The sequence below is a fragment of the Erpetoichthys calabaricus genome, chromosome 3, assembly GCF_900747795.2.
Source record: "Erpetoichthys calabaricus chromosome 3, fErpCal1.3, whole genome shotgun sequence".
NCBI lineage: Eukaryota > Metazoa > Chordata > Cladistia > Polypteriformes > Polypteridae > Erpetoichthys > Erpetoichthys calabaricus.
The window spans coordinates 261,423,137-261,435,793 of record NC_041396.2 but is presented as its reverse complement, the minus strand read 5'-3'; the positions used below and the strand labels follow the sequence as shown (position 1 = coordinate 261,435,793).

General features: G+C 37.4%; 1 protein-coding gene across 3 annotated transcripts in view; it reads right to left on the bottom strand.

Annotated features, from left to right (window-relative positions):
• Positions 1 to 3,777: 3,777 nt before the first annotated feature.
• Positions 3,778 to 12,657, bottom strand: part of LOC114648870 (protein INCA1-like) — an 88,056-nt gene continuing 79,176 nt past the window's right edge. For all 3 annotated transcript variants that reach the window (XM_051924091.1, XM_028798154.2, XM_051924092.1), the window contains one exon: positions 3,778 to 4,734. In XM_051924091.1, coding sequence (XP_051780051.1) covers positions 4,666 to 4,734 — 69 coding nt within the window. In that variant the 3' untranslated portion in view covers positions 3,778 to 4,665. The remainder of the gene's footprint in view (positions 4,735 to 12,657) is intronic.

Genomic DNA, 12,657 nt, shown 5'->3' with positions numbered 1-12,657 from the left:
AAAGAAGGTGCCACTAGAGGGAGACAGTAGCTGGTCAATGTGAGTGGTGCCATTTACTTGAAAACCTTGCACATGTGTGAAATGAGAAGTCAAGCAAAATAATACCTTTTATTTGATATCTAATAAGATCACAATATCCAAGCTTTCGAGGCAACTCAGGCCCCTTCTTCAAGCAAGGTTGCCTGAAGAAGGGGTGTGGAGTTGCCTCGAAAGCTTGCATATTTTGATCTTTATAGTTAGGCAAAAAAAAGGTGTCATTTTACTTGACTTCTCATTAAATTTATAATGGTTAACGTGGTACAATATGGTGCAATACCCTACTACTATAGGCACGTGTGGGAAAGAGAATTTAGTGGCCTATGGAGAAGATGAAGGGATTTCCTCCTGACTATAGCCCCTGCTATAAGCAGAGGGAAAGCTGATCAATATATGCCAAAGGTGCATGCCTTTCCATGAGCACAGAGCTGATCCTTATGGAGGGAGGGATCAGTTTCCTCATTTAGAGAAAGAGGGGCTATGAAGTTCTTATAGGAGGTCATATGGCCTCAACACTACTGGGTGTCACTGTAGGGTTCCTAGTGGGTAGAGCTAAGATCATGTTGCTCATTTACGCAGTAAGGCCAAGGTCAAGCAAGTGATATGCACATTCCTACCCAGGTAATATCAAGGAGTATGGTTTCTGAAAGGGATGAATAGGACTGAGTCGCCTCTTTGAGAAATAAAGTCAGGAAATTTGTATGCTACCATAAAAGATCAATCCTTAAAGACTATGAGAGATTGGGGGGGGGGGGGGGGGGGGGGGTTGGGGTGCAGACATTGGAGTTGATTCATAGGGGTGTCCCAGCTCAGCATTCCTGAGCCTATGAAAAGATAAGAGTGAAAGAAAGAGACACATGAGGAGAGAAGGGTGAGTATTTGGGGACTTCCGGAGAGTGAGCAAAGTGCTAAATCTGATACACAAGAGGCAAAGAAAATTACAAACACTAGCCATCTTTTGGTTTTTTATTTAATCATTGCCCTATTTAATTAATATTTTCTTTGTTTCATTCTTTCCTTGTGTGCCTTATTTAAAAATAATTAAATGCAACTGGATTCAAATTCTGCACATGGGTGCTATCCACATATCCTCCCAATGACTGCACAGGCTTTTCTCCATATCCTGATTTTCTCTCCCATCCCCTAAGACCTGTTAGGTTACCTGTCGATTCTAAACTGGAGCTACAGTATGTGAGTGTAGGCATGTACATGAGTGTGCAATGCAATTATCAGGCACCTTCTATAATTCTGGTTTCTGCCTTGCACCCAAAGCTGCTGGGATAGGCCCTGTATATCCCCATGACTGCAAACTGAAATCAGTGGGTCTGAGAATGTTATGTAACTATATATTACTATTTGTATACATTTTGGGTATGCAGTTACATACGGTCATATATTTCTGTCTGTTAAATTAAATACTGATGTTGAAAAGCTTCAGATGTAAGTAACAATGTGCTTTTGTCACAAATGCCAAACATACCTGTCATTGCTGCCTGTGCCTTACCATCTGAACTTAATCGTCAGACTGTAGAGGTGAAGTAGAATATTAAACTGTAAAATGATAGAAAACACCATCTATTAAATAATGTTAGATTCTTTCGAATGTAGAGTGTCAGACGTCATTGCCAGTAAACCTAACACTCATCATTCCACACTTACGGTCTCATGGGAGTGGAACCCTTCATACTAAACCTAGAATAGCAGTATCCAAATACAAAAGACGGAAAACTCACTGATTTTATTAACCTCTGAAGTTTGACACTGACATTATGAGCCTTTTGTACTTTAACCCATTGTGGTACTTGGAGTAATTTATTATGCTCCAGACCCCTGCTCAGGATTAAGCATGCCTACAAAATGGTATGTATGGTTTGAAGCAATTTATTGCAATTTCTTGTACAAGTTATATTGTTATAAATTTAATTCCTGTTATTTATTACCCATGTGATACTCTGTACATTTTTATCATTTACTAATCATTAATTATTAATGTACTTGCATGTCCAAGTAACATGTAGTCTGTCGCCACCACAGGATGCCATTATAAACAAGAATGTTTTAAAATGCAGAACTCCATAAAACCACAAACCAGCTTGCGTAATGTGCTCCTTACTTGTATGATATGCATGAAATTTGTTTCCAGGCAGTTTTGAATTGTTTTGTGTGAAGTCACTCACTACTTAAACAAACATAAACCAAAACAGATAAGCAAGTATGAGCCCAAAAAGTTTATCAATAAAATTTCTCAATAAGTGAGATATCCACTGAGTGGATGAAAAAATAAACATTGTTTTATACATTAAGAATAGTGTACACTAGCCTGAAACACTTTATAAATAAAAACAAAAGTAACAGAAATGTGCAAGTAATTGAAGCTGAAATAATAATTAGTATTGAAAATGCGAACCAATCTTAAAACAAGGACAATTACAAAGTATGTAACATTGTTAACATCAAGGAGAACACTGGTTATAGGCATTTGTTACATTCAATTGCTTAATGAGACACTTTGCTTGATTTCTTGTTTATGCAATTACATACTCAGTTAGCAATATTCTAATTAAATTGTAACTTTACATTTACTAGGATTGTAAATGAATGTTATGACACTTAAATTCACTATATTATGAAGTGCAAAACAATACTGCAATGTTATTCAGAATCCTCAAACTGGGTATATGTCTGATAAACAAGTTTTATAAATGGTGAAATAATAAACAAATTAGCCTCTCATTAATAAACTGCTCAAATAATTAAAGGAACACTTTGAAAACACAAGAAAGTCAAAGAAAGCCTGGAATACTAGCTTAGAAGAATGCTTATGCCTAATAGAATAAATAAGGTTAAAGGCTAAATCTTAACAAAAACAGTCTGTTTCTAAACAAAAACAGAAAGAAAACATGCACATTGACAAAAAGTGTTAGGTACAAAAATTGGTGTTAGAACAAGATTTGTAAACATTGTTCAATCTTATACAACACAAGGCCCACTCTTTAAGAAAATATTAATTCAAACTGAAATTGTGCAAAGTAACCATGACTTGAGCTGATCCAAACACTGGGCCTACACAAGTGAAAAGAGAAAAGAGTGTAACAGGCAATCCCTGCCAAATTGTGACATATGCAACCAATAAAATGACTGATAGGTATTAAGCATGAAAATATCAATGTTTCTATATAGTGGAGAAAAGGCTAATGAGCAAGTATAGGAGCAGATTTTATGTTTTATATTGTTCTTTACAATAGTACTTAGTAATTATTTTATTTAAGTGTAATTTTGGAACAGATGTGTTCTTTCAAGTGTCATGCATTATATCATAAAGCATGTATTAAAAATATTTCAAAATTTGTAAGAGTCACAGATATATGAGTATATCTTTAACCAAATCTTTAAGTTCCCTTCACACCCTTGCATGATCACAGATGGTATCAAAAATTTATTGTTACACAGTGTCAAATAAAATGGAAGACAATTTCATGGTCTTAGTTTTGTGCTTACTGCATAAAGTGATACTAAACCAAGTGATTAACTACTGCTCAACAATGAACCCAAAATTTAATTTTGAGAATGCCAGTTTCTTGAGACCTGAGGAAAGACAATTTACTTGCCTTATTGAACAGAACAAGTTGCAACTGTGCTAACACAAATAACAAAGGTTCTATAATAACCAAATATAACCTAAAATAACCAACCAGTTATTTCAAGCAGTAACAGACATTCACAACTACAGTAATGGTTCGGGTATATTTTTATTTCAATTTAATGGTACCTTCATAACAAAGTATCAATTTATATCAAAGCAAGAAATTTTCTGTATGATTTCAAAGTTTTGAATACCAGTGTACACATTTTATTAAAAATGCTATTCAAACGAGATAGACTTCACAGCAAACAAGACAAAAATAATATCTGAAGCTTCCCTTTCAGAAACAAGTTTGTTATAGCAACAGTGTTTAAAACAATGAGTACAACTGAGTCTACCAACATAGTAATGTTTATTTCAAAAATATTTATTCTTAAGAAGTACATATTATTAGGCCAAATACAAATGTCTAATGTAAATATACTATACTTTTATTTCTGAGAATACTTATGTCAACAGAATGTAAAAATGAACAGTATATGAATACATAACGCATGCTATATTCACAATTAAATGCATTTCAGTTGTATTTTAGAGCAATAATAAAAGATAACACATTCATATAAAATGATTTTTGCAAATAAGTATAAATCAAGTAATTCATTAATATAAGGCACATATAGCAAAATATTGTGAACCTTAGGAAAGAACATAAAATATAGAATGAGATTCTGAAAATAAGAACATGCCCTGTTGTAGCTGTAACATTTGATATTTTACTCTAATTTGCATTAAGCTGATAAGAAACATTTCAGCCTGAATATTTTTGACAATTACATTGTTAACGTTTTAACTGAACAGACTTGCAAAAATACTGCTAATATTTTGGTGGAGCACATTTTTTCTACTGGTAGGTCTTCAGAGCCTGTATGTGGGTTTTCTTTTCCGCCTATATGAATTGTAATGTGGAACAGAAACCACAGTGAGATCAAAAATAGGAATGGAGAACATACAGTATAGCGTCATCTTTCCGTCAGTTTTTATGTTTAAAAAGGAGACCATGAGGACACTGGGTTTTCTTCATGAAATTTGAAGGACTCTTCTTCATCCGGAACCTAGATATTACATAAAGTTAAACAAAATATGTTTTTCTTTAATTTTTATTGAAAGAGTGAAAGGAATACATTATATGCACTGTACATTTAAGAGAAAAGTAAGTGAATTATGTTAAAACTAGCCGGGTTTTTTTTAACATTTTATTGAATTTATTAAAAGCATGTAACATTCCATATGAGCAAGTCAAACATTACAAAACTAAGTTCAAATCAACCCCCACCCATGAGAAAGAGAGCTAGGCCAACAGACAGAGTAAAACTTTAAGAGTAGGAAAAAAAAGAGAGGAAAAAAAAGGGGGAGATTTAAATGCATATCCTAAAATGTTGATTAGATCCTGCCAAGTTTTAAAAAAAATTCTGCACAGATCCTCTAAGTGAAAATTAGATTTTTTTCCAGTTTCAAATAGTATGTAACATCACTGACTTAAAAGAGGTGAATTAGGATTCTTCCAGTTGTGCAAGATAAGTCTACATGCCAGTAGTGAAGGCAATCACAGTTTGTTTGTCCTTCTCACCTTTAAGCCCATCTGAGAGTACGCCAAACACAGCTGTTAATGGATTAAGAGAGATTGTGACACCAGGGCTGTCTGAGAGACATTTAAAGATTTTGGTCCAGAATGATGTTAATTTGGTACAGGCCCAAAACACATGGCCCAGTGAGGCTGGAGCTCAATTGCAACATTCACAGTTTGGATCTTGCCCTCGATAAAATTGAATAATTGCAAGCCTTGCACATATGGAGCTAGAGTGAATTCTGTGCATGGCTGCCTTACACTCCTTTTCTGAAATGTGGAGTAAGAGATCCTTTTCCCAATGTACTCTGGGATGTTTGAAAGGCAGGGACATTAAAATGTTTTTACATATTACAGAAATGCTGTCTGAGTCCTCAAGACTGATCAGTATTTCTTCTGGAGTAGAAGTAGGTTGGAGGTGAGGAAAATTGGGCAGATTTTGTTTAGCGAAGTATCTAATTTGGAGGTAATGAAAGAATTGTGTTGATAGAAACTTAACTTTGAAGTATAATTGTTCGTAAGATGCAAAGACATTATCCATGAACAATTCCCTAAGTGATTTAATCCTGTATGTTTTCCAAACATTAAACATTGTGTACATTTGAGTTGGTGGAAAAAGATGGTTATCGTGCAGAGGTACCACAGATAAAAGCTTCTCTGTCTTGAAGTACTTCCTACATTGGTTCCATATTCTGAGTGAGTGAAGCACAATTGGGTTGTTAGTATATTACTGATAACTTGTATTTACTGGGGTACAAAGCAAGGAATATAAATAAGTACTGCAGGATTTTATTACTATTGTGAACCAAGCCTGTGTGTGTTCATCTGTTTGTGTCAATGTCCAGGTTTTTATAGCTTGTATATTTGCTGCCCAGTAATAAAACTGAAAGTTAGATTCATGCTACCTTCTGCCTTAGGTCTTTGTAGGGTCACCCTTTGGATGCGTGGATGTTTTGAATTCGAAATAAATGAGGTTATGATTGAATCTAACTTCTCAAAAAGTGATTTGTTAATGTATATTGAAATGCTTGGAAATAGAAAAAGAAGCTTAGGAAGGATATTCATCTTGACAGTGCTAATTCTTCCAGCTAAAGTGAGATAAAGTTTAGACCATCTATGCAAGTCTTGCTTAAGTTTTTCCATGCAGACAGCAAAATTTCATTGAAAAAGAGCTTTATATTTACTTGTGATGTTTACTCCTAGGTATTTAAACTAATCTGCGATGATAAAAAGGAAGGTGTCCAATCTAATATTGTGTGCTAGAGAGCTTGCTGGAAAGAGCACAATTTTATTCAAATTAACTTTGAGTCCAGAAATCTTTTGAAATTCTGTTAGTGCTGTTAGGACTGCAGGCACAGTATTTTGTGGATCTGATATATAGTGCCATATCATCTGCATATAGTGATATTTTCTGTTCAAGTCCTTCTCTGATAATCCCCCTTATTGTATAAGAATTTCGAAAGTGAACTACCAGTGGCTCAACGGCAACTGCAAATAGGAGTGGTGACAGGGGATATCCTTGTCTAGTACTACATTCTAGTTTGAAGTAGTCTGAAATAATGTTAATACAAGCTGAAGCTTCTGGACTAGCAGTACAATAGATTGATCCATGCATATATGTTTGGACCAAACCCAGATTTCTCTAATGTTGTGAAAAGGTAGTCCCATTCAACCATATCAAATGCTTTTTCTGCATCCAACAATAATAATATCTCATTAAACATCATAAAACAGGTGTCAAAGATCGGAAGCTAGGTGTTTGCCAAAGCCTGGGAAATTTTCATAAGACAATGGGCCTCAACTATAGTACCGTTGGTTAATTAGGTGAATCAGAAACAAGGTTATTAGAATTCTGCCTTTTTATACTATTTTTTACTTAAACATTACATCTGATCTTACTGTTAGTTTTAATTTAGTTTTAGTTAGCCTTCATGGCTCATTTTTAGTTTTACAGTAGTTTAGTTTTTATCTCTCAAAGACATTTTTATTTTATTTTTTATGTATTGCAGCTTCAGTTTTAGCAATTATGGTACGGTTAGAGCAATGTCATGGAGGTTAATTGTGTGTCACATTGAGATAAACATAGACTTTATATGTAGACATAATATATGTTAAAAGCCATAGACACCCATAGGTTTGTCCTTTTAACCTCCTTAGTGTTCCATTTTATTCCAAACAAAACATGTAAAAAGCATTGCATTTTTTTGTCATGAAAAATTACATTTTTATTAAATCTCAAAAGTATAATAATGATACAAATCATAACAGTAATTATGAAAAAATAATAATATGAAATGAACAATAATAACAAAAAATAATAACAGTCTTCTTCTTCTTTCGGCTGCTCCGGTTAGGGGTTGCCACAGCAGATCATCTTCTTCCATATCTTTCTGTCCTCTGCATCTTGTTCTGTTACACCCATCACCTGCATGTCCTCTCTCACCACATCCATAAACCTTCACTTAGGCCTTCCTCTTTTCCTCTTCCCTGGCAGCTCTATCCTTAGCATCCTTCTCCCAATATACCCAGCATCTCTCCTCTGCACATGTCCAAACCAACGCAATCTTGCCTCTCTGACTTTGTCTCCCAACCGTCCAACTTGAGCTGACCCTCTAATGTACTCATTTCTAATCCTATCCATCCTCGTCACACCCAATGCAAATCTTAGAATCTTTAACTCTGCTACCTCCAGCTCTGTCTCCTGCTTTCTGGTCAGTGCCACCGTCTCCGACCCATATAACATAGTTGGTCTCACTACCGTCCTGTACACCTTCCCTTTCACTCTTGCTGATACCCGTCTGTCACAAATTACTCCTGACACTCTTCTCCACCTATTTCACCCTGCCTGCACTCTCTTTTCCACCCCTCTTCCACAATCCCCATTACTCTGTACTGTTGATCCCAAGTATTTAAACTCATCCACCTTCGCCAACTCTACTCCCTGCATCCTCACCATTCCACTGACCTCCCTCTCATTTACACACATGTATTCTGTCTTGTTCCTATTGACCTTCATTCCTCTCCTCTCTAGAGCATATCTCCACCTCTCCAGGGTCTCCTCAACCTGCTCCCTACTATCGCTACAGATCACAATGTCATCAGCAAACATCATAGTCCACGGGGACTCCTGTCTAATCTCAACTGTCAAACTGTCCATCACCATTGCAAATAAGAAAGGGCTCAGAGCCGATCCTTCATGTAATCCCACCTCCAAATTAAATGCATCCGTCACTCCTACCGCAGACCTCACCACGGTCACACTTCCCTCGTACATATCCTGTACAACTCTTACGTACTTCTCTGCCACTCCCGACTTCCTCATGCAATACCACACCTCCTCTTGAAGCACCCTGTCATATGCTTTCTCCAGGTCGACAAAGATGCAAGTTAAAGAAAGCACTATAGTGACAAATACAGAATCTAATTACTACGAAATTTTCATTACAACGAAATATTTTTTAGGTCCCTGGCACTTCGTTGTAATGGAATTTTTCCTGTATATGTTACCGTCAATGTGTGAAATGAGGCATTTTGCAGAATGCCTAGGAAATCTATAGAATGCCAAAAATGGGACTTCAAAGTATTAAATGATTAAAATTTCAATCCTTTCTTAGGCATTCTATGAAATGCCAAAGGGCAAAAAGTATTTGTCATTCTATATAATGCCTCGGTATTATATAGAATACCTAGGAAAAGTATATAGCATGTTAAAGTAACACAGACATGTCATGCTTTGTCCCATATATTTGTCTCTTTCTTTTTTTTCTCTGTGCTGCGCAAGGCATGTACCGGGGCCACTGAGAAAAGAAGAGTGTTCATGGCTCATCTTGCAGAGTAACTTCGTCGTCGCATCGTACTAGAAAAGGCAATGGAAAAAGAAAAGGAGGATGCAACATCGACAAGCTTCTGTTCCAAGACAGCCGCTTCCCCAGGAAAGTAAACTGAGTCAGTGTCAGGTGCCCTTTCAATGTAATAGAAACCACAGCATAGAGAGAAGTGTGCGCATTACAACAGGTACACATGTCGTAAATGTAGGAAGGACGGTTCTTGCAGCACGGAGAAAAAAAAAGAAAGAGACAAATATATGGGACATTGGGTATAAATTTATGGTACTTGTAAAAGTTAGCTTTTTTCAGTTTTATTCTCTCAATCACGATCAGGCTCTAACACCAGCCCCCGACGCTCCCCACCCCCCCGCCTCTCCTGATCTGACTCTAAGTAACAGTGCCAGCATAAATTCACACCCGATCTGACGCTGTTCGTTTTCAAATAATATTGCATTAGTGCGATGATGTTTTCTGGTTGGTACTATTCAGGTCATAAAATGATTTTTTCAAAATGTCACATATATTGTCTCTTTCTTTCAGGTGTGTAATAGAAACCACAGCACAGAAAGAAGTGTGCGCATTGCAACAGGTACACATTTTGTATATGTAGGAAGGACGGTTCTAGCGTATGTGTAAACTGTAAACATTTGAAAATGATGATTGCATACAGCGCTGAACTGACCTCTGTACTATTCTTTCCTCTGCATGTCCTGGAGTGCAAAAGAAACAGCAGCATACAGCAACATGTGGGGACTGGCAAGATCAGGGGGAAAAAAAATCATGCGAAACATGCGGTCAGTGATTACTACTGCAAGATGTTATGCGAATGAATATGAATAATATGAATAATGTTGCATCCGTGCCACGATGTTTTCCGAAATGCACTATACAGGTCATAAAATGAGTTATTCCAAATATCATATATACCTATGTCTTTTATCCATCCAGATCAGAGAATGTCCAGTTCCGCTGCCTCAAAACACCACTCACATCTACAGTTATTCCCAGTTTCAGATAAAAACTAACAGCGTCAGATCCCTAGGGCGGTAGTATGCATCGTGGTCGTGACTGAGAGAATAAAAGTGGAAAAAAAAACAGTATTACAAGTCCTATAAATGTACAGCGGCTGTTACAGAAACAAACCAAATGTATGTGTGTACTGTATAATATTAACAATAAGAGCAGCTCACTACTGAAAATGGCAAATATAGGAGGCAGTGGGGATCAAACCGGGGACTCTTGATTACAAGTCAACAAATCTTACTGCTACGCCACGGAAACTGTTGTGTCGTTTCTGAACCTTTTGTGAAAGTGTTTATTTGATCTTTGGACTTCAGGCTTCACACATTCTATAGTTTATGCCTACATTTTGAACATTTATTACTAAAATATGAAAAAGGTTCTGTTTTAACAATGTGTTTACACAGATTACTGTAGAAACAGAACACACATGAAATGCATGTGTTCCAAATAACGATCTATTATTTCCACTCTAAAACTCCAGCACTTCACTCCCAGATAATCAATCAAGGCATGAGCTGGGAGAACATTGTGCACATTCTGCGACGGTGGGGGGATGGAATAGCAGGCTGCTTGCTGTTTGTCTTAATCGGCACATTTACAGGACAAAAGACGCTGACAGAGAGATGCGAATAGATTTAAGGTGGGCCGGATTTACGAGTTTTCTCGTAGGCTCTGGTAATTCTAGTGTTAAATCCTGCTACTGACACATTGTGGCCATGAGCAGTCCTTCACCTGACTTGGCTCCAATTGCAAAAGCAAAAGAAACAAATTGTATCTCCTTGGGTGAAGGCATCAGTCGAATAATACTATTAGGTCACTAGAGCTGCTTGCACTTGTACATGCTACATACACCAACCGGCCACTTTATTAGGTACACCTTCCTAGAACTGGGTTAGACCCCCTTTTGCCTTAATCCTAAATCAAATTTTAACCAATTCCTAAATCAAATTTTAACTAATCCTAAATGAAATTTTAGGAATGAGCCCAGTGCAATGCAAGTCCTATTGAATATTGGACTTTTTAGATGATGGTTTGGAAGAGCCAGTTGTCTATGAGGGCTACATCTGCAGGAGATGCCAGTTGATCCAGCACCTCAAACTCAGGGTCGCTGAACTGGAGGAGGAGTTGGCTGGCCTGCGTTGTAGAAAATTGGAGGACCTGGCCCAGGTGTCCTTTAGTGAGATAGTGTGCACCCCCAAGGTGGCGCGGGAGGAGATTCCAGACCAGACAGGTAGAATTAGGTAGGTCATGGTAACAAGGAGTAAGGTAAAGGGTCCACACTGTCTAGGGGCATGAACCCCAGAATTAGTAGAGTCAAACCGTTATCACGTCCTTGCGGAGCTGGACGGTGTCTCTGATGATTCTGAGGTGGTAGGCAGGGATGAGGAGCCCCAATGGGCCACCGCAAAACCTGTTCCCAGAAAGAGAGTGGTAGTGATAATTGGGGACTCAATGGGGATTGAAGCGCAGGTGTGCTCAGAAACAGCGAGTCTCACACAGTATGTTGCCTTTCAGGTGCAAGTTGGGGGACCTCCCTGAAAGGGTGGATAGGCTCTTGGCCAGAGCGGGGGTGGATACAGTTGTCATTGTCCATGTTGGAACAAATGATATACATAAGGGTAGTCTGTCAGTTCTGTGATCCAAATTCAAAGGGTTAGGTACCAAGCTGAGGAGCAGAACTGACAAGGTAGTCTTCTCTGAAGTTCTGCCAGTGCCACACGCCAGTCCAGGTAAGATTGATCAGATTAGAAGGCTTAACACGTGGCTCAAATCTTGGTGCAGGGTAGAAGGGTATAGGTTTATGGGGCATTGGGACTCCTTTTGGAACAGATGGGACCTGTTCTGCCATGGGTTACAGCTGAACTGGAGGGGCACCAATTTATTGGGAAGGAGTATGAGTAGGCTAGTCGAGGATTGTTTAAACTAGGGAATGGGAGGGGCAGAGAGTTTAGGACAGGCCAGGTTTAGATCTATACATGGAGGAACAAACAACGGTGTAGAAGGAGTAATACGTTAAAAATAGCTTGCTTTAATGCTAGAAGTATCAAAAATAAGGTACTGTAAGTGAGTTGGAGCTGTATGTAGACTGGAAAATGGCAAATATCATCCCATTATATAAAAAGGGTGACACGGCAGATCCAAGCAACTATAGGCCAGTAAGCTTAACATGAAATTATAGGAAAATTAATGGAAGGAGTTATTAAGGATAAGATTGAGTAACACAAGGACAGGAGTTATTCTGAACAGTCAACATGGGTTCAGAAGAAGGAGATTGTGTTTTACTATCATGCTGGAATTCTATGAGGAGGCAACAAAAGGATATGTCAATGTCAATTTATTTATATAGCACATTTAAAACAATATAGGAATGCTGTGGCCAAAGTGCTTTACAATAATAGAATAAAAGAAAAACATACAATTAACAAAAATAGAAATAAAATAAATTAACATAAATAAAATAAATAATAAATAGAAGTAATGTTACATAATCACAATGAGGAAACATTCAGTATTACTGAAGGGCATGGAATGCAAGTGAATAGAAATGAGTCTTTAATCTT